The sequence below is a fragment of the Lethenteron reissneri genome, chromosome 23, assembly GCF_015708825.2.
Source record: "Lethenteron reissneri isolate LAM-NWPU_2019-01 chromosome 23, ASM1570882v1, whole genome shotgun sequence".
Classification (NCBI taxonomy): Eukaryota; Metazoa; Chordata; class Hyperoartia; order Petromyzontiformes; family Petromyzontidae; genus Lethenteron; species Lethenteron reissneri.
Window position 1 is genome coordinate 10,392,099 of NC_083801.1, and position 23,912 is coordinate 10,416,010.

The 23,912-nt window shown below is 46.0% G+C and overlaps 1 protein-coding gene across 1 annotated transcript in view; it reads right to left on the bottom strand.

Moving 5' to 3' along the window:
• The window catches only part of LOC133345951 (contactin-associated protein-like 2), a 144,276-nt gene extending 122,659 nt beyond the window's left edge, over window positions 1-21,617 (bottom strand). The window contains 1 exon segment of the mRNA XM_061557101.1: window positions 21,342-21,617. Within this exon segment, the coding sequence (XP_061413085.1) occupies window positions 21,342-21,426 (85 nt within the window). The 5' untranslated portion in view covers window positions 21,427-21,617.
• Window positions 21,618-23,912: the final 2,295 nt, after the last annotated feature.

Here is a 23,912-nt window from a genome sequence, read left to right on the forward strand (position 1 = left end):
AGAGTGCGCAAAAGAAACGTGGATAAATGTGCGCTTGGAATTACACGCATGGAAAGAAGACAAACGGGTCAGAGCAAACAGTGCATATTAAAGACATCATATTTATTGTGAAGTAAAGTGAGCTTGGTCGGTACACATCGCTAGAAGGGATGATGGGCCGGTGGATGAGATTGCCGATGGAATGGCAGACAAAGGAGGGAAGCGCTACAATGAGATTAACGGAGTCAGTCTGATTACTGCATCTGAAAACCACCAGGGGTGGCAGCAGCCGAGGAGGAGATGCCATCATCCAGCAGTGGGTAGCACATGCTGCAGATGATACATGTCAGCTGCAAATTGAAAATCCCTGAATATGTTGCATGCTCGGACAACTTACGTCTGTCGTTTGTTATGTTGACAACGTAGCCCTACCCGAGCTGGCGTCAATGTGCTCAATTCACTTAACCGTGTTTCGCATTCTGGCGAAGATTGGCAATTCCACGTGTTATAATAAAATGCAACAATTCCATCACATTCCTACTTCGATTTATTACAATAGGGTCAATTGATAGTTAGGATTGAAAGGGTCGCCTATATTTCATGCAGGTGTAACATTTCCAACATTGCACACACACAAAAATCACAGTTTCGAAAAAATACATGACATGCAGCCTCTGCAGGCTTTCAGGATATTACATTCACAAGCACTCTATGACTCCACTTGTCTGTGCAAATGAGCCATCTTAACCAGTGGTCACTGATAACAAAAGTGTTATTGGAGACTCAACGACTGAAGTTGAAAAGGTAATTTGAGTTCTAAACATGGAACGTTAATTGCGTTTTGAATGCTTAAAGATAGCCTGACGCGAGCACGATGCCTGTTCCGGTGAATGACATAAGAAATAACAAATCGTTCTGTAATGCACATGCATATTTAAGTCAAGGCTACCTTCATTTAACAACCACCAATGCAGCAGTAATATTAAATAAAAATATAACCCATCTCATTAAAGCTAGATTCCACCTGAAGACGGAAGCTTGTGTTGCCTCCGAAACGTCGTGATTTTTATTTAATTTTTATTTTACTTTTATTAATTTTAATTTTACCTACGTGACTTTATCAAAAACCTAAGAATATCAATCCTTGCAGTCACGAAAGCTTCAAATCTAGAAAAGCTAAAATATATATTTTTTTCTATCTTGCTCTCGTGTCACTGTGAATCTTGGCTGTCTCGGGCCCATGACCACAATCCCAGCGCCGGCGACAATCCCAACACCAGCCAATCTCATTGCCACCGTCACCGCTAAGGTGACTACTCTTAGCCCTTCCCCTGAATGCCTTTAAATGCTTAAACGGCTGCGACGTAAACACGAGAGGACAATGCAGCAATTTCCCTGCCTCGAGCTGGTCGACACGTGCGCACAGCTATCAGGCGCTGATAGGCGTTGTGCTGAGTAACACGTCCACAGCCTCATGAAGCAGCTGCTTGGCAAACAGCAGCGGCCAAAAGCCGGCAACGCCACGCGCGCGCCTGTCTTGTGTGTATGTTGCATGTATGTTGAACTTCTTTCGCGCCGTACGTAGCCAACCGTACTAATCGGTGGTACGGGGGAAGGACAACAAACGAAACACACAGAAAGGAATTTCTAAAAAAACGAGTTTTCAATCTCGATTTCAAAGTGCATAGTTACAGTGGCTTCCGAATATCAGCGGAAGAAAGAGCATTGCAGACGGCCGCACAAGCACGCATCTGAAAGCGCGCGGTGAAACCGCTGCCCGAACAAAAAAGCTTTCACATGAGTTTTTGAATCTGCCGTGGAACACTCCAAAAACGTTACGAACAAATATACTCGGGATCGGAATTGTATGTTTGCCATTGAGATGAAGCGGTTATATAGCCACCATTCACGCAAACTGCATCTAACAATCGCTGAAGAACCAAAGACAAGCTGGAAGGTCTAGGTGAGACAACGCCAATCATTGCTCTGCAGTTCTCTACATATTAAGATGTTTTCATCCAATTAGTGAGCGTTTATACATGTTAAGGCTATGATTTGGATCCCTTAAATAGCATGTCCTGGTTTAAAATGTACACCAAGAGGTGTACTCTATCTTCACAAGCAAAAGTGTGTCAGTACTAAATCTATTATGATTTACAATCCGTCATTGCCCTGGTGGATGAAGATCTCTCCACACTGAATGGGTCATGGGGATTGTTTGTCCAGACTTCACCACGATGGTCAGTGCAGGTTAGTGAACTCGAGGGCCAGGACTGGTTCAGACAATACTTCCCATCGATGTCACCCATCGTTGGGCATCAAATTCGGGTCGTGTGGTTTTCAGAGCCACAGCTTTCTAACCACTGCACAACCAATCCCCAACGAATATAAATATATACCTTATACGCACACAGTACAGATGTATATATGCACAATACGGTATTTAAATTGAACACTGTATACAGCACAAGCTTTTACAAATCCGTGACTCAGCTAGTTAAGCAAAACTAAATGCATGGCAACACATATCAGCATAAAAGGATTGGGCCATATCCCCTACACTGTTAAAATGTGTTTAAAGGGGAAATGAAGGCAACAGCCTTTTTTTTTTGCACAAATAAAAAAGAAAATGCACCACAAAGTACTCCGCTGCAACACACAAGAGGGCATATCATCTTGTTATCGGGGAGGGCACTGCCTTTCATACAATCGGGAATGTTCCCTCCAGCGATGCCCCTCCACGAGGTTCGCTCTGGCAAGGTCGAGCTTGCCAGAGTCGTGCATTAATAAAGCTTGCGACAACAGCAGTGGAGAAATGCACCGTAAATTATGAGGTTGGGGGATAGATAACGCTGACAGGTCCAAACAGACGGGTTCACGAACCCACTTGCATTGCTGCCAACCTCCTTGCCTCCTGGGAGCCCAGAGGGGGTGGAGGGAGTTGCACAGATCGCTACGGGATCCACTAACCCCTTGCCTACAGAGTGCTGGATCACAGGCCCGTACCGCTCGACACCCTTATGATTTGATTTGATTTCCCGTCGACCACACATGGTGGAAAAGCCAGCCTGGAGGATCTGCAGAAGCAGCAGGGGAAGTCCCAGAGGTAGAGCAGACAGAGGTTCCATCGTGCCAAAGCTCTTAAAGGTTACGCTCCACTTTACAGCATCAGGGGCTCAGCTGGAAACCCACGATATAAACAAACCCAGCTGAAATAAAGCAGGCTTATGTGTAATGTGTTGGTGGATACTCAGCGAAACTCACTTCTTGTGAACGAAAGGCGCCGCTAACAAAATCCAGCTTAATTGACAAACGGGAGCTGCTCCCTCGCCGACCAAAGAGCACGCCGCTCGAATATTGCAGAACGAAGACAGTTTTTTTTTCTTAATTCATGGCTTTCAACTTAGATATTAAACTTTTCAGAGAGAAGATAGGCTAAACAAAAATTATATGCCTGAGAATATTAAATCCATCTGTCCATCTAATCTGTCCATTTATCCATCCATATGGAATTTACTACACAACTTACCAATACCACTTTCGAAATCTGTGCGGTGTTTGGATGATCATGACAACAAAATATTTTTAAATATGCATTTTTGACTATCACACGTGTTTCAGAAAGTAAGTATGTGGGTGTAGGCTCACACGCCTAGCATGTGCACCCATCATTTGTATGCATCTGTCCATGTACACACTTATTTTTGCAGTTAAATCCCGGCTTGCCGAGCTTGCTATTATTTATGAAGGCGCTTTTTGGATACCGCACATCAAATGTTCTTCCAATTTCCGCCTCGCCTTGCACAACATTGTGTCCAAATGTGTCACCATGCTTGCACTCCCTCACTATTCAGAAAAAAAGTCATCATTAGCTCCAACACTCTAAACATATATATTTTATTCATAAGACATTGTTTGCTAAGGATGAAGAAAATAAATCAGCTTGTGTGCAGGAGCTTCGTGGATTATTGCATCACGTGAATTTCGATAGTGTTGGCTTGGGGAGGCATTCATCCAGCAGTGGCTTGATCATGGCTGAAGATAAAGGCGTTGTTAATCAGGACAGTAACGATGCCATTCAGCTTATGCTCACACAGTACACAATTGACAAGACAGTCATTTAGGTTCGGTGTGAGGCTGAACACATCTCCACGTCTGCCAATGTAGCTTTGAGGTGGGGTCGGGGCAACCCAGGCTGTCCCAGAGGTCGCAAACGGGTTTTGATTCCTTACCCGTACCCGTACCCGGCTGCACCAGGGTCGCAAATGGGTACCCGTACCCGGCCGTACCCGTATTCTACCCGAAATGAGTGACAAACGGTGACTCATCAGTGACTCACGGCCTACCCGTACCCGTACCCGGCCGGGTACGGGTAGCCGGGTATCAGGTAGGGTACGGGTATCGGGTACCCGGTTGCGACCTCTGGGCTGTCCCCTCCAAGAGAACGAGGAGTCTGCTTACTAAGCCACACGGATCGTGAAATTTGGCACCCAGGCAAAGACACGTCTTCAACTTTGCTCGTCAGGGTTGATTGCACACCGATTATTAATTGTGTTTCTGCTTCATCAGCTGATATTTGAAAGGCAAATCAGTCATATTATTATAATAATTAAATGGTACGCAATGTGCAATTATTGATTTTATTTCATGTCATACATTGATTAACAGCGCTGAAAAAATGCTTTATGCCAAAACGTTTGTGTTGACTATCAGCATCGGCCGTTATGTTTACCAGCCTCCCAACGTACACATAAATATTAACAATTCATACACGGCAGTAATTACGTGTGCAATCTCGATGCGCGCTCACATGAGCCCACAGGTCACCCGTACGATTGCGTTGCAACAGAGTCCATATCTAGTTAACATATAAGAGTGAGGAAATTGTCCATAATTATGCTGCGTGTGTCTACTGAACATGGATGGAGCATCAGTGTCGTAGTTGGTGCCACAATCCCACTGGACTTCAGTTTGATTCTCGGAGACGGGCATCATCAATCGCGCGGTGAGATATGAACCCGTTATGGGCCTCTCCTAGGTCGACTCGGCCTCAAATTAGTGCCTGGTGTGGTGTGTAAAACATCAGCACAAGGGAGACGAAAGCGGCCAGGAGTGGTGATAGCCACATAACCCCTTCCTGCACCCTGACGGGCTAAAACCGGTGCTTACTCACAGAGCTTGCCCCAACAGTCTGTTAAAGACGACATGGGAAAATGTTTGACTCTATTGGCACACATTCTGAATAAGCATGAGGGAGAGTTTTGCAAGGAGACACTCATTTTAACACGTAGGCTTTCGCGACCAATATCATCCATAATAGAGGTTGTTTTGGTTAGATAGCGTAAATATATAAATGTGTCGTTAAAACCCGCCACCACCCGACACAGCCAACTAGTAAGGGTTGTCACGTAAACAGAACGTGGCCAATTCGTCACTAGTACAGCACACCGGTGTGTTGGAGAGCCAAGCCACAACATTTACAATCTGAGTTCGACGTTTCGCCAGTAATTACAATTAGCTTCATCAGGCGACCGCCAGATTTGTGAAGAAGTCTTACAAAAATTAATATGTGGTACAAAAGATGTATTACTGAGGCTATCAACAGAAGGTGTTTACAGGATGAACTGCACGTGTGGCGAATGTTTTGTTGGGCAAACAGGACGAATGATCAGCACGAGACTAAGAGATCATCAGAGAAATATTAAATACCTCCAAATACAACTGTCAGCAGTAGCAGAACACGCGTGCCAACAAGGACACTCAATTGATTTTGATAATGTTGAAGTGTTGTGCAAAACTATCTACTATTGGCCAAGACTAATTAGATAATCGATCGAAATTGAAAGAATTCAACATAACTTTAACCGTTCAGATAGCGACCGCCTCAGTGCTGCGTGGAAGCGAATCATCAAATAATACATTAATTAAATGCATGCCTACAAAGGGCAGCGTACTTCAATAGGGATTACCGTTGGTAGGGCTATTTTAATAAACACCATAGACAGGAAGGACAAGTTCAAAGGGCTCGCTTCATGCACATGCATAATGTACGTTGATTCAGTAACCCCCCCCCCTACATTGTGCAAGAGCGCATCTGCGTGGTCACCACATATATGCCACCATATACGGATCGAAACAGTCAGACTTCTCCACAAATCTGGCGAAATTTCGTACTCAGAATGTAAATGTTGTGGCTTGCTTCTCCAACACACCGGTGTGCTGTACTAGTGACGAATTGGCCACGTTCTGTTTACGTGACAACCTTTACTGGTTGGCTGTGTCGGGTGGTGGCGGGTTTTAACGACACATTTATATATTTACGCGATCTAACCCAAAAAAACCCTCTATTATAGACATTAATTTGTTCATATAATTTTGCAGTCAGTTTTTTTTTTCATGAAAAATGCGAATGTTTATTTTGGAAATCAAAATTCTCGAACGTTTATTAAGTGTTTGTTTTCCTTCAAAGGTATTGATCAAAACAAGTAGTTCATTTGTCAATGATGAAAGATGCATTAATAATGCATGAGTGTGTTTTTCCCATTGGTGCAATACAAAAGGTATTCACACCGTTTTCTCCACCTCTTGATTGGGACCAAAACATTATTTCAGAGTTGAACTACTTTATGCTGCCACATGTGATGACATATGAATTTAATCAAATATTTACGTCCACCCGACCAGAGCGGGGTGAAAAAAAATCCTGCTTGGTAGAAATTCTAAAGCGCATTCTTGCCCTTTTAAAATACCACAAGGGTTGCTGTGTGGGATTATTACGAATCCAAGTATCGAAAAATGAGAGAAAAATTCAAAGATTCTCCCCCAGCGCCAAGACAACAGAGTTAACCAAGACAAAGACGGACCATCTAAGCCTTAATTAAAGATTGCCATTCTCCACACAACCCACTGAACATGATTCCTGGCTTTTTAACACCAAACCCAGTCCCAATAGACGTTCCTGTCAAGTGACCACGTCATACACGAGCACCACATATTGCGTTTTTAACCGTTTTCGTTTTGCTCTACAGCGCCGCAGCGAGATAAGTGGTGTTCAGCTTCAAATCGGCTGCTGGCATCTCCCCCAAGGTACACACAGTCTACACCGGACCCCTACCCACCTCCCAATGCCTGCTGTTTCCATTTCACACAGAATCTATAGTTGAAAAACTTTTCATATTTTACCAGTTAAGGCCCACTGAGCTATATAGCTCTTTTTCAGAAGAGACCTAGCCACAAAGGACAGCTCAATGAAGTGGCTTATCACGTTGAAATGTGGAGAGATAAAACCGGAGGACCCGGAGAAAAATCGCCTCCTACAGAGAGCACTGCCCGCTATGTTCACACACGCAAAAGGTCACAGACTTCTCAGAATATTCGCACCACGGGCGATGGGGAAATGAGCCACACTGGTACACCTTCACACAAATTATTTATGGCCGCCGTAAACATGAATAATAATAATGATCTATTGCACAAGGGGACTTGTGATAAGAGGTACAACATGGGAAGACGAGTCTACTCAGTGAGCATCAACACACAACTCGGGGCACCTTGGCACACCACGTGGGCTGTGTCTGTTTCATGCAGCTCGACAGACTCGGGTGGCAGGGCTATGGTAGGGCACCCAGGCCACGAAGCAATTTGGAGCACCATACAAACAATTTGGCATTGACACCCGGGCAGTGATTTTGGTCTCAAAAACAGTTGGTATGGGTTGAATACTAAAGGGGGATTTTTATATACAACACGATGTGCCGTAGTTAACACACTGTGCGATGAGCCACGAGGCGTCAATGTAATTCCCAGTCATCGATGAAACCGGTGGCAAGATATTCCTGTACCAGTCCTTGGCATCCCCCTTTACAAACCAGTACTGAGCAAAGTCATTTGTAAAGACATGATCGGAGTATCAATTATAAGCAGCCTTACTCAGCAGCCTCCAAATTTGAATTTAAATGCAGTTGATGGCTTCGGGAAATATTTTATCTTTCAACTTTTGGAGTTGGTGTCCACGTCTTCCGTGGCATATCCGCGTAAGATTGCCTGTGGCTCACTTTTGCAAACAGCAGAATGTCACATTAAATGATCTCACTGTTCACTTGTTGTGGCAATGGAAGGCTGGCACTACTGTCTTGCTGTTCGGTCAAAGCCACCAATGAAGGAAGTCTTAATCAGTTATTTCACAGGGAGTCTGTCCCGCTGTGCTGAGGTCGCTGCTGTGTTGAGTGGCCAGATCATTGCCATCAGAGCATTTTGGAGATTGTGTCCGTCATGTCGCGTATGCGTGTATCGTGACCAACGCGGGAATTTGCAGTAGACCATTATTTGAACGAGTACCGACCTTCTGTGTCCCAAAAAGGAGAATGCAGAGATAGCGTTTGCTCCACATATTGGGAGTGAAGACGCGCATTTGTCTGCAAATCTTACATTGTTGGGGAGAGTTTGTACATGAGCCCGTGTGCGCACATAGTGTGCTATGTAAAAATTAGTTCTACGGAGGCTGTGGCGATTTTTAAGTGGCGTTGGAACCTGCCTCCATGTGCACAACGAGGACTGCTGCTCGTTGGTCCCAACAGCTTCTGCCGTTCCAAAAGCCCCACTTGTTCCTTTGGCATGGTGATCTCAATTTTAGGCACAATCCTTTGGAGGATTAGACACTTTGTATCAGGCACAAAGTACGGAGATTGGGCAGTACATGTTTTGGCTGTGCGGTCTGGTTTGAGAGGGGCAATGACGTTTTCCCTTCCACCATGTTGCTGGAATGTTGCCGCTTGGCAGGGCAGTGGAGTGGAATGCCTGGCAGCCAGGTTCCTCCCTTCTGTCCAAGGTTCTTTTAAAAATAAAAATCCAGGCGACTTTAGCCCAGCTTGAGCTCAAGCATCGTCTCTTTCTGTCCTGGTGAAGGTGGCCCAAAAAAATATAATCGAGGTGACTGGTCTGCTGCTGCTGCTGTTGCTGCTACATTAGAAGTGAGCTGGGACTTAATCTCGCAGCGAACGTCCTTGTCGCCCTGCGCTTTTGAGGTTCCAAATAATCAGGCGGCAAAGACGTCAAGGACGTGAATTGGGCCGGCACCGCCAAGCTGCGGTGCAGTGAGCGCGCGTTACCGTCGGAGAGAAATCAAGTTCGGCTGCCCCCATGACGACGTGGCATGGGGAGGCCTTCATCCAGCAGTGGATTTACATTGGGCAGTAAAAATACGTCTTATTAGTTCGCACGCAACAATACGTGTAAGGTGTTGAGAGGAGAAATGGTTCACTGCAACACAGGTAATGGACTTGCACGGGACATTTAAAATGACAATGGAAATGCTTTTCACAGGGTCCCCATCTCAACGTGAAAGCCGCCCGTGAAGTTAAACCCTTCCCTCATCCTTTCGTAATCCTTTTGTCAAACAAATATCCTGTTTAATGATATAAAAAAAATATGTATATAATGTTCAACAATTACTACTCTTTGGTTCTTTCGGTAAAATTCACGTAGTTATAAAAACATTTTTTAAGTTAATTTATAAATAAATGTATTTTTTCTAACTACGTGACTTTACCGAAAGAACCAAAGAGTATGGATTCCTGTAGTGTACGGAAGCTTCAAATCAAGATTGTTCAACAATTATAACAGCAATTTAAGAGCCCCCCTCCCCCCACCCCATATCAGTTGTAGGGGTATTTGACTGTAGTTCCTTTCCTTCCCCCGCACCTCCGATGAACACGGTTGGCTGCGTACGGTGCGAAGGAAGTCCAACATGCACGCATCGACGTGCCGATTGGTGTGTGTTGGTGAAAGATGGAGAGAAGGACTTGCTTCAGGTATCGCTCACCACTCACGTTAGCCACGGCTAGGAATGATGAAACTCAGGCTCAAGGAGTTCGTGTGGAGCACTGTGCCATCACACCATCCCGATGCCCTATAAGCGAACTTATCTCCCATTTATTCGCGAATCCGTTCATTTAATTGCATCTTACGAGTTGATTGCATTTCACGATGATACGTCCTTTATGTTCTCCGTTATACGGCGCCAGCGGTCACAGTAGAAGCCGCATCAATTGTTCATAGATGTAGTACAGCAAAGCTCAGTGTTGAAGAGTGTGCAGTGGTGACAATTATGGTGGCAGCTTTTTGTCAGCTCAGCACAAATTCAGTAATAGCCGCAAAAGTGCAGCGTGAAACCGCTCCCTTGAACATGACGTCGACGTCAGATGCGCACTCCTCTAATATCAACTCTTTGATGATTTGGTTCTGTACTTCAACCTGCACACGGGTCACAAGAGGTCATAACTGCCTAGTGTACTCGATAGTACGCTTCACATTTTCACACCGAGGATGCGTTCAAACCAGCTCGCACCGATTGCTTCCTTCATCAAAAATGCACGTCCCTCTTAATGATATCAATCGCCATCGAAATAAATGTTTGCCATCAAAGCGCACTAATTTAGGTCGTCGTTTACGTCAATTGTCGCTGACCATTCGGATACCCCCCCCCCCTCCCTCCCTCTGCCACTCGGCAAGTTAAATAATGCAGCGCAAAAAAAACATTCTGCCATCGGTCAGGGGGACTTTATGTTTGTGCCACAGAGCTGAAACATCGACGGCTTGTCGGAGCGCTTCAAACTTGCACGGCACGCAAAGCACTCTCGCGCTCGCTGGGCTCCAATGTGCGCGTGATGAATTGCCAGCAAGGGACCACACCGACTCTTTCCCCAGGACTGCTCGGACAGATCAGCAGGTAATTTAATATTAAATGGGGGAATGGAACTATAACCGTGTTATGGTCACCGCGGGCAATGCTGCTTATTTCAAAAGCTGCAGCATATTCTTTATGCCTTGCCGAGCCAACTCTTGAGGCCCTTGCATAGCAAGAACATAAACACAAGATCTGTCAAATGTTGAACACTGAGTTTGTCTTTGTACACAGTACTTTTCGGTTTCTCAAACTCGCTTCCAGAAAACAATTACTTGTCTACAGCACACAAGTTGCTTCCTTTAAAACAAATGTAGAGTATAAAAACTATATTTTTTGGGGCGTAAAACTTTTTTTGGCATGTCAACCTCTCTAAGCTGAACTCGAATATTCTAAAATTTGGAGCATGGCTGAAAAGGCTGCCAGAAATTAAACAAATTAACTGTTGTGTTGTTGTTACACTGAAAAGCTATAAGATTTCAGCTAGGCATACTGTTTGCGTGCTAATTGAGCTGCAGGCGTTCCATGCAAGGTGGTCACAGCTTCACCGATTACATTGCTGTTAATGCAAAGCTCTCTTTTTGGACGTTATTATTGTTATGTGGGAAAAAGCATGTTCAATTGACTTAAAACTTTCGTGACTGCAGGAATTCATATTCTTTGGTTTTTTTCGGTAAAGTCATGTAAAAAATAATAATTTAAGTCAATTAAAAAAATTTAAAATAAAAAAAAACTATTGTAGACTGTAGCCTGGTTCATATTCTTGGTTCTTTCGGTAAAGTCAAGTAGAAGGGAAATAATAAAATGATAAAAATAGAAAACTATAAAATTATCACGACGTTTAGACTGCAACACAAGCAATCATCATCAGGTGTGAAATCCATAGCAAGAAATTTTGAAAAAGGTGGCGGTTTTTTCTTAACGTCAGCACCACGGACAGCGATTTGGCAGTTGGTCAGATGGACGAGTCCATCTATCATCACTGATTCAGCTTCATTAATTGAGCAGAACAAACGGTTTTCCTTAAAACCTTCTGCTGCTAGACCACCAGGATTATATGGCTTACCAAAAATCTATAATAAAGGTACACCCCTTTGTCCCATCGTCTCCACCATTGGCTCACCCACCTACAAACTGGCCTGATATCTGTCTGAAACCTTCACTGGTAAGACCGCCTCTTCTGTACCTAACTCAGCTCACCTGGTATCGTCAATTAAGAACATCTCACTGTCCCCAGGTGATTAACTCGTTAGTTTCGATGTAGTTTCTTTGTTCACCAAAGTCCGTGTGTCCGATACCATTGCAATCATTGAAGATTTGGTCCATCAAGGATTGAATGCTGATGTACTGGCCTAGGTGAGACACTGCCTCACCAATACATACTTCACCTGGAATGGAACATTCTACAAACAAACTGAAGGCACCCGAATGGGTTCTTCCTTATCTCCGGTTGTGGCCAATGTTTTCATGGAAAATTTTGAGACAGACGCCATCCAGGCATCCACTCTACATCTATCCTTGTGGAAGAGGTACGTAAATGACACGTTTGTCTTCTGGCCACATGGTCGACCGGCTATGAACCAATTCCTCAACCACATTAATTCCATACACCCAGCCATCAAATTCACCATAGATGTAGGAAAGAATGGCAAGCTACTTTTCTTGGATGTCCTAATCAAAAAGAGACCAGATGGCTCAATGAGCCATTCTGTCTACAGGAAAGCAACCCATACTGATGCTTACCTAAAACCTGACTCCTGCCACCATCCATCTCAGAATAATTCCCTCATTAAAACTCTACACCGTAAAGCTCAATGTATATCCGACCATGAACACCTAACCAACGAACTCAAACACGTACACCAAGCTCTCAAGGCGAATGTATACTACACAATCCGCAAAGCCATCACCCCAACCATGAGGAAGGAGCCATCTGAGGATCCAATAAAAAAAAATACCCTGCCATACAAAGCAGGGGTAACCAAAAAGATTTCCAAATTTTAACACTGTACATGAAATTCGTGATCTGATCCCATCTGTGAAGGACCAGATCCCTGACATGCAATATCCCGGCGACTACAAACTAAGCTGTATCTGCGGCAGCAGTTACATTGGGGAAACTAAGCAACATATCTCGGAATGTGTTCGTGAGCATAAGACAGATTTTAAACACGATAGGACCAATACTTCTGCCGTAGCTGATCATTGTTTTAATGCGGCTGGCTCACACAAAATTTATTTCTCTAAGACGATGGTACTTTGCAAGCCCAATGGATATCAACAAAGATTCGTTCATGAAGCCATCCATATATACAGACACAAACACAATTTCAACCGAGAAGATGGGTACAAACTCAGCAATCATTGGAAAGATGTCATCAACCACTTTGGGTCATAACTTGATTTGCGTTCTCTTGTCAAGGGAGCACAGGTCAAATCAAGACATGATTTGTGTTTTCTTATTACCTTACCCCAGGGCACAAATGCCCCGCCCACTTCATTCTGACGCCAGGACGTTTTGTTGGCACTGCATGTTCCATGCTTCCACCACTTTTTTGAAACCTTTAAAAACGGGTACCTTCGGTGACCTCCCCTTCTTTCCTCCTGAAGACGATCGCTTGTGTTGTGATTGAAACGTCGTGGTTTTTGTTTTGAACATTTTTCTATTTTATTTTTATTTTTTTACCCAAAGAACCAAAGAATACGTCTACATTATAGACTGCCAGTACGCTCACTCAGGTTAGAACCAGGCTACAGTCTACATTATAGACTGCCAGTACGCTCACTCCGTTTAATATCCATTGCTATAGTCTACATTATAGACTCCAATATGCTCAACAAGCTTAAAAACAGCTACAGTATACATTATAGACTGCCAGTACACTCACCGAGGTTAAGAACCAGGCTACAGTCTACATTTTAGACTGCCAGTACGCTCACCCAGCCTATTAACCATTGCTAAGTCGACATTATAGACTGCCAGCACGCTCACCAAACTTAAAAACCAGGCAACAGTCTACATTATAGACTGCCAGTACACTCACCAAACTTAATAACCAGGCTGCAGTCTAAATTATACACTGCCAGTACACTCACTCAGATTAAGAACCAGGCTTCAGTCTACATCAGTGTTTTTTTTATTCACTTTTTTATATCTACGTGACTTTACCTAAAGAACCAAAGAACATGTTCAACTGATTAAGAATGAATTAAATGTGTTTGTAAAATGTATGGAGAAAAAAACAAAACAAGACCAGAAAATGTGCTTTGGATTAACGCGATCGGTGAACCCGTGCGTGCCCCTCGGTGCCTCGGTCATCCACGTGCTCTCCCATGGTGCTCTGACATATTTTCTTTTCAAGGTTACTTTACAACACAACGAATACATTCTTCCAGCCCCATCATACAATATCTTCAACCGTTAATATTGAGCGAACAGCCTTCCCCCTCTGCTTCATGTTGACGTCACTCAGATTTAGCGAAAGCAGAGATGTTGTAATTGTTACTACATTGTAAATATTAATTTGCTTTTCACTGTTCATGACACGTAAGTGTTATGTGTTCGTGGTACTTACGTTTAATTTTAATGCAGTTATTCAAAAGATATTCAATTATTTTTTGTATGTCAGACACCACTTACCCCCACACACTCCACCCCCCTTAACTATAAAGTTTATTCCCCCAATTAGTCCAGCTTGAAGAAGAGATGTACTGTAATTGGACCAACTATGAAACAATATATAGCCATTATAACACAAATTAATACATCCTTATAAGACTTTAAATTGGTCGGCTGATTGATAATGAATGCATGATTGATGCTTTATTGATCAAGCCAGCAACTAATGATCACAAGCAAATTATGATCACACAACGGTGAATCGCAGCAATGCCAGAGACATACATATTTTAATAAATTGTAATTGATTTTTTACCCTTTCTATCTGGCAACAAAACTGACACCTTTTTTACAAGGAGTCATGTTTACATAGACCACAATACCTGCAGTCATAATGCAAACAAAAAACATAAACCTGATAATGTGTGCACTGTCCTTGAAGTTGATTGGTCCACACCCGAGACAGCTTTCCTTAGAGCCTAGTCTCACATGGGTTGGACCAGATGACGCGAAAAGGCGCACAACTCAAAGACAATGCACCATCAGAGTATGAGAGCTCGGGGTAAGCATTTACATCATTGGAACCTCATTTGCCAGTAAAAATATAATTGTTGTTTTACTCTTCTATCTGGCAACAAAACTGACACCTTTTTTTTACAAGGAGTCATGTTTACATAGACCACAATACATGCAGTCATAATGTTTGCAAATATGCCAGATAGAAGGGTAAAAAACCAATTATCATTTTTTTACTGGCAAATGAGGTTCCAATGGTGTTAATAAATTGTGTTAGCCAAATCGCGAGGTCCATATCTAAACAGAGCTCTTGCGTTGTTGTCACAAAACCTTGTAAATTCCGCTGTTCACTTCGCCGTGTGTATGGTACTCAAAGTGCTCAGCGTGTTGCAGTTTCACCTTCACCCCAGCACTTCCCACTGTGCCTCCCCCTTCCGCTTTGCTGCCTAGGCGGGATGACGGGAGACGGAGAGCAAGTGATCGACCTTTTGCTGGTATATGAGAACAGCAGACAACACTTTATCTTACCAGACAGGGCATCATAAAAGGAGCCACAATGCGCGGATCTCGTTGTGGCACAGCATTTCGAGTGCTCTTTGATGCATTACTGATTTTTGTTTGCACTCGTTTATTTTATAATATTAACCTACTATGACAAAGCCTGCATATCTTGTGGCCGTTTTATAATAATTGATTGCCAAAAATCATCGATCATTCCCTGCACACTGGAGTATGAAGGTGTCACGTTGACATTGTTTTGCCTCGAGTCCTCTTCAACCAGAATCCATCTCGTTCCACCTCCCCAAGTGCGTCCATAGCTCCCAGCAAACGTGCCACATTTGTCCAACGTTCCGGGTGCTGATCTTCGTGACCAGGCGGGCAATATTCGCCATCGTTGGTACTTTACGGCGAGTACCCTTGGAAAAATAGCAGCTCTTCACACAATTCTTACTTTTTTAAAACAAGTGTCGCTCAAATTCCACGAGACGTAGAGGAAAGACAACAGCCCATGCAACGTTGAGCCGACGTTGGGCCAACGTCCAACGTTCCTTATTTACCGGGCTGCTGTTGCACGACTTGTTATGTCCTTCCGCGTTGTCGTTTCAGCACCAGTGGTGTCCTTGTGCATCTCAGAGATGTAAAGCATCCTCTTGCTATGACATCCATGCACATGTGGCTTAACGTGTCTCCAAAATATGTTTCTATTGGTTATGCTGTTTCTTTGTAATAGACAACAACTCCTATTTTGATATGCCAGGGAATGTGCATTGATTTAACGCTGTCCTCCAGAGGAATAAGTCTTTTTTTTTTCGATTATAAACTTCAATTTCCCTACACAATGCTTGCCCCCGCCATGGAGATGAAAGTACGTGTTTTTTCTGCCATATTCGTGGGTGAGTTGTAGTTTTTTTGCAGGATTTTTCTGTAATCAGGCTTTGCGTTATTCCGAAATACGGTCCCTGCTGTGGCCTTGATCCATCAAGTATGAGGATGAACAGTCATTTGTACAGTACACGGAAAATTAAATACACTGTTGCTGCTCCAGTGACTCAACACAGGTCCGAACAAAAACCATAAATGCTGCAACATGCCACCAACAAACCGTAAAACAGTCGATTTCGAGTTCAAATCACATGCAGGCACCAGACCTGCACGTACACTCTGATATGCCCCAACCCCGCCCTGCATGTTCCACTAAATCAATACATCACACTCGTGACTAAAGCATATTCCATTAAGTCTCCCGGACGAGAATGCCCATAACCAGATATTACAAATTTGGGTGGCAGCAACGCTTGCTGTTGTAATCAATGTCAGCTGCACATGTCTTCTCGCACACTTAAGATCTCTTTTTAAAAAATCAAAAATTCCCTCAGAAATTGGACATAAACTGGCGACCGCATGCCCTTCCATTCAAATCCAGGAAGCCCAAGTGATTAGGAGGCAGGCACTACTCATTGTTGTACTTATCTTCGTGATTAGGCGGGCTAAATTTACCAGCTTCGGTACATTACGGCGAGTACTTCCACAAATCTCAGCTCTTCACACACACACACTCGTCACTTTCTTCAAGCACTGGAGAATAAAGACCCCTCCTATTTGCCTCCGGGCTACTCAGTCGTCAAGAAATGGACGAGAGAGGCGGACTTGCAGGCACGTGTTAAGGCACGATATATAATTTAATGTTACATCACTTTGTCACTCCACTGCTGAATCAAAAGCCTTCACACACGGTGTAGATCGTGGCTGCAGTTTGACCATACTTCACCCACGCTGAGCAGTGTGGGTTAGTGAAGGATAGGAAGCTCAGGGCCGAGTGAGATATAATTCGCCACTGATGTTAGCCGTGTCCAGGAATCACACTCATAGCCTACTGAGCGCACAACCACAGTGCACCATGTACACACACACTCGATGTGTGAATGCACTATACATGCTCGGCACACATCGCAGTGTGATCCACAAAAGGCCAGTGTCCTTTGTAGAGATTCCGAGTGCATCAGATTTTAATTTCATACCGTCCAACAACCCAGCACACAGCTCTGTGCGCAAAGTCTACTGGGATGATATCGATTTATTAAAGAGAGACAAATAGACCACCTCGCGACCTCATCATCACATACGCCTTCCTTCACACACACACACCTCTGCAGTGAACAAACACGAGCGCGCACACATCAATAACCCCGCCATTCGCCGGCAAGTGACTGTGACGTCCCCACGTTGCCTGTGCCAGGCTGGGTGCACTTTGTGGCCACGTGAAGTTGTCGAAGGCTCGTTGAGAGGGAGGGTCTGGGGACAGACCCAGCAGGTGCCATGGGTTGGCTGACTGAGATGACCGTGGGATGCACCACCGGCTGTGCCCCCTACTGTGCCAATGTTGCTGTATTCTATCCGCCCGGCGCTCCGCTCGTTGTTGTGAGCGTCACTTCTCTGCCATCCGTTGTTGCTGAAGGGCGACTGCCTCCACCTGCCCAGTAGCAGCGTTCTTTACGAGCCCCCTTCATAGAGGCCGATCTTGACACCGCTGGTACCAGTCGTCGGCAAGTCCACTCAGCTCCACAACCTCCTGTACCGCATCAGTCCATCTCTTCTCCAGCCCGTGTCGTGCCCGTTTAGCCCCCTCTATGCGACCGAACAAAAGCTGTTTAGGCATGCGGTGGCTGGGCATGCGGTGGCTGGGCATGCGGGCTACATGACCCAGCCAACGCAGCCTGCCGGAGTAGCTCACCGATGGGACTTTGTCCAAATCTTTCAAGGATTTGTGAGCTCCTCACACAATCCAGCCTGGTTAAGCCCAGAATGGATCGTGGGCATGCCAGTCTAAATGTTTCTAACCGGCGCAAATGTTCCATTAGAGGGGTCCACGTTTCACAAGCATAGAGAAGGGAGGACATGACTGTGGCCGAGAAGACCCGAAGCTTCGTGCGGAGCAACATTCCAGGTAGCTTCCACACTGCATTGCGCAGCCGATGAAAATATAATGCCGCCCGACTGATTCAGAGTGAGACCTCTGCCGTCAAACCGGAGATGGTCATAAGCACCAGCGCACAGACAAGCACATAAACACAAGTACACACAGGTGTGAACAAACACAAGACAAAGATCCCGCCGACAATCTAGAACAGACTGTTGGGGCAAGTGCTGTTATGATGGCCGACACGGCACACGAGGGGGTGGGTGGTTAGCAACATACACACTTCAGCAGTTTTTTCTTGCTGTGGTTGTCCCACCTGATGACGATTACTTGTGTTGCGATCGAAACGTCGTGATCTATTATTTTTCTACCTACGTGACTTTACTGAAAGAACCAAAGAGTATACACAGACACTTACAACTTTCGTGACTGCAGGAATTAATATTCTTGGTTCTTTCGGTAAAGTCACGTAGATAGAAATTAAATATTAAAACGAAAAGGTACAAAAGAAAAAAAAATCGAAGACCGCGTGTTTTTTGTGATCGAAACGTCGTGTTTTTTTGCTCTTTTTTGCTTTTATTGTTTTAACTTTATTATTTTTATTATTTATCTTTTAATTTCTATCGACGTGACTTTACCGAAAGAACCAATAATACACAGAGACACATACACACAAGCACACACAGGAGTGAATGCTGTATACACAAACACATGGCAAGCGCACACACACACACACGAGCACACAAGCAAATACAGGAGTGAGCATGTACAACAAAAAAAACTAAACACAGAGTTGAGCACACACAAGCACAAGCGCGCAAGAAATCAAACACACACACACGCGCGCGCGCTGCCAACACTTTCGGCACATTGTAATGCTTTTACGCAATTGTCTACCACTCTCAAGTAGCTCCGGTCTCTGCAAATTGTCAATTCATATTTAATGTCGTCATTCACCTCTCCGTTCCGCGGTCGAGTTAACAACGCAGACTGCCCTTCCGCGCGTCCCAATGCACGCACATTCATGCGCCTTCTCCCCATCCGCTTGCGTGCCACTCCACTGGCCAGATGTGCACCTCGCCGGTTTAGTGCCGGGTTCGTGAATTCCGAGCATAATCTTCTGGCGCAATAGAGCAGAGGTTTCCAGTACTCACAATGGGCCTATCAGCATTCATATTCTTAGGTTTTTTCGGTAAAGTCACGTAGGTAAAACATCAAAATTAATAAAAAATAAAATAAAACTAAAATCACGACGTTTCGGAGGCAACACTTCACTCTCTGCCCCGGGCATAACGCAGTCCCGCAGCAGCACATACTAACACCTGCTCATTGCAAGGTGGTCCGCTCATCCAAGCGAGCACGATCCAGGATCAACTTTGCTTCTCTCTCTCTCTCGATGTTGACGAGAACGGGCGCATTGGATATGTTTAACTGGTTAGTAGTGGTGTGTGCACGCGTAAACATCGCCACTGGGAGACAAAGGCGGTCCGGGCTTGGTGTTGGCCACCCACCCCCTCGTGTGCCGTTGGCGGCCTCAATAGGTGCTCGCTAACAGCATTTGCCCCAACAGTCTGTTCAGGCTATGCGGGCGATCTTTGTCTCTGTACTGCCGTGAGCGGCGGTACTGTCAGTACTGCAATAATAATGCAAGCTGTAGTTGGCCACATTCTACTCGTCTTGATTAAACCCAGGCCAGGCGCGCAAAGAGAGAGAGAGAGAAGAGATATTACCGTTGAAAAACCCCCGTGCTTTACAAGCAGCACGCTGTAGCTGATGTTTATTCGACCGCACATCTTTAATTGCTTCGATATACCCACGTGTTACAGTGTCAGGTAGCATCGGTTATTATTCACATTATATGATTGAGACAACGAGCCCCGGCTTGGGATGCTGCCAAGTCCGCCCCATTCCTCGTGTGCTCAAGTTGCGTTTGAACGTAAAGAGGAGGTGGTGGGGGTGGGGGGGGGGAGACGGCTTAAGTGATCTTCCCAGAAGCAGGATGACAGACCGAGCTCGAAGCGATCACAGTCGAGGTGTTGCCCCGACACCCTGTCACTCATGCGACGCGTGCAGACAACCGCCAGTGTGGCCCACGTGGTGGTTCTGAGAGACGAGGACTCCACGCCCCTGGGGGCAGTTGGCTGGACGTTTAAAATTCGCCTGACATTCGCAACAAAGGTCACTTTCGTCTTACACCATTCCAAGCGGAATAGGAGGGAATGTGATATTAGTTATTATTTTTAATTGGTTTTCAGCAAATTTGTGTGAGAATTCCCAGCGAGAGCAGTGGTAGATGCCACCCATGTTTACAAGCGCTTTCCCTCGTAATACGGTTGCGACGATGCGACTCCGTGCTGTGGATGCCAATGTCAAACGAATATCAAACGTCCAATAAACTTTCCTTCGGTGAGACGACTCATAACAATACAAAATCCACACTGTCAAGTGCGAGCGAGGCTACTACACAAGTTGTTTTGTTTCGTGTTGTTTTCGGACGTGTTGCGGTGTTTACAGGAATAACTCACGCAATGAAATATTCACACTGCTACCCAAGTTAAGTGTGTGAATGTGTCTGTGTGCCGGTTTATTGATCGCAACTTGAACTCGCCGCCGAGTGTTATAACAATGCACGGTCATCCTCTGTAGTAGCATACACTGATGTCATATACACACGCACGAACTATAAACATAGCGAGCTGTATTTACTCACACAACACAACACATGCACACTGAGTACGCTGCGTCTGACGTGGGCTCCAAGAGAGCACCAACAGCAACACGGCAAACACTGCAGTGTCCATCGCGATGAGTTCACTCAAGGCTACACGCACGCACACACCCGCAACCCACCACTAAATCACACAGCACACCACCAACACATAGCAAACCCGATCTCCTTCCACAGCTACCACTGTATCGGCGTTTCGGCACAAGCGTGTGACCGCTCCGTGCGTGGAGTGGGGTGGGGGGCTACTCTTGCGCAAGGCGTAGTAGAGCGTGCCCCCCAATTCATTCACAGCAACCACGGCTGCCGTGGTTGTCCCGAGGCACTTACCATCACCCCACACGCGCGCGCACACCAAACACGAACAGCAGCAAGAGCGTGCAGAGGTGAGCGCCGTCGTTACCGGGCGAAGATGCCGCGCCGCTCGCGAGCGCGCACACGTGGAGCAGCAGCAGTAGTAGCAGCGTCTGCTCCAGCAGCGGGCGCATTGTTGTTGCTGCGTTGCCTGTCCCAGGCAAGTCTGCGCGTGGTTGCTGTGTCCTCTTGTTCCAGCCGTCTTCCACTCTCTCGTCTCGACACCCCCACCCCGTTCCTCCTCCTCTTCCTCCTACCTTCTGCTGCTGCTCCCCTCTGCGTTACCCACCCCGAGTGTCACACGCCTGTGCCAGGCGCGCACAGACTCGGCACCAAGTGGGGGCGGGGGGGGGGGAGAAGGAAGGGGAGGGAGCAGGAGGAGAAGGAGGGAGCAGGAGGAGGGTCCCAGGAGCCGCTACCACGGCCGCATGGCTGATCCTGACGGCAACTCCCCCCACCCCCCACACATCTGAGCCAACCCAGACTCCCACAGCCCTCCTCCTACTCAATCTCCCACCGACACCCGCACCGGTGGCAATTAATAGGCTGCCGCTCGTTAAGTGCGGCTTGCTGCGAACGGCGCCGTCTCAAGTGGCGCGCCGCCGCCGCGTCTCAATGCGTAACGCACCAGCGAGTGTGTGCGCGCACGGGCGCGGGACCGATGCATCCGCCGGGAGAGAGACACGCGGGCACGGGAGTGGATGCGTCAGACAGGAGAGCGCACGCGTTTTGTATGCCGCCTTCAAACGCGCGTGTTCAAGCTACGTTTGATGCGTCAGACAAGGAGGGCGCAGACGCGTTTATGTATAGGCTCTGAACGTGTCTAAGGTACATGGCATCTCCGATCACACGCGTGTGTTGGGCACGGAGGGAGGGGGGGGGGGTAGAGCGGACACGCGTGTACACATCTGATGTATCGAACCTGTGTGCGCACAACGTGTTCAACTATATCAGTCATGCGTGCTCACACGTGTAGTTCGTATGTGCCAAGGTGGAAGGGCGCACGCGTGTGCATCTCTCATTGATCATGTCGGGCGTGCGACGAAAAGCCCCGTGTGTGTGTGTGCGTGTGTGCGGCTCCAGCAAAACGGACCCAAGAGCGCAGGATGGGACGTGCGGCTCCTGTGGCCGCGTTTTGCAGCCGGTGGTGCCGAGACGCGGGGAAGGCGATTCATCGCAATGTGCGCACGCTGAAAGCGACCTGCTCAGTGGCGCTCGCCAGTGACGGCACCACCGAAAAACGGGCTCCAATTCTATTTCCGTGAGCATCATCATTACCAGGGCGCTCTTATTAAACCCATCCATCCAACGCACACACATAGGCCCCACAACGCTTGCCAACCAGACCAATGTGTTTCATTCCAGTCATTCCGCCGCCTTTCCTACGATGAAATCACCAATTTCAGTAGTTTTTGTAATATATATTTTTTTAATATCCCCAGTTTCATCCCGGTTGTGTTATTGACAATCACATCATGAGAATAGTTATTAAGTGGGATCTCTCGTAGAGCAATGCAACCCTCCGTGTGAGACAGAAATTCACAGAGCTGCCTCCGAGAACCATTCAAATGATTTTTTTTTCTTCCAGAAACACTTCCGAACGCGCCCGACCACCGCGACAGTGATGTTTGTCCCACGACAGTCCTTGATGTGTCCCCCGAACTAATTGGATTTCCAGAAGGCTGAACGGTGTGGAGCCTAATTACAAGGAGTCATGTTTGCATAGACCACAATACCTGCAGTCAAAATGCAAACAAAAAACATAACTCTGATAATATATGCACTGTCCTTGAAGTTGATTGGTCCACACCCGAGACAGCTTTCCTTAGAGCCTAGTCTCACATGGGTTGGACCAGATGACACCAAAAGGCGCACAACTCAAAGACAATGCACCATCAGAGTATGAGAGCTCGGGGTAAAGCATTTACACCATGGGAACCTCATTTGCCAGTAAAAATATCATAATTGGTTCCCATGGTGTAAATGCTTACCCCGAGCTCTCATACTCTGACGGTGCATTGTCTTTGAGTTGTGCGCCTTTTGGTGTCATCTGGTCCAACCCATGTAAGACTAGGCTCTAAGGAGAGCTGTCTCGGGTATGGACCAATCAACTTCAAGGACAGTGCACATTATCAGAGTTATGTTTTTTGTTTGCATAATGACTGCAGGTATTGTGGTCTATGCAAACATGACTCCTTGTAAAAAGGTGTCAGTTTTGTTGCCAGATGGAAGGGTAAAAAACCAATTATCATATTTTTACTGGCAAATGAGGTTCCCATGGTGTGGAACCTAGTTTGGAGTTGCTTGAGTCACCGCGTGGCCTTGCCAGGTTTAGAAAGCAGAGGGACTGCAAGGTGACCGGCAGAGGGCAGCGCTGAGTGGTTTCCCCCTCACACACGGTGCCTTTGCTCTGGGTTCTCCGATTTCCTCCAGCATGAAGCCAAACATCTCATCAACGAAACTAGCCAAACATCCAAATGCAAGACCTCTCTGAGGAAGAGTATTGGCACTCAGTGAGGCCTGCGTGGGTACAACCATTATTTGGAAACATTTAAGAGCCCATTTACACTCTGCACATGAAAAGTCTAAATGTTAGACAAAACATAAACCCTTCATGTTC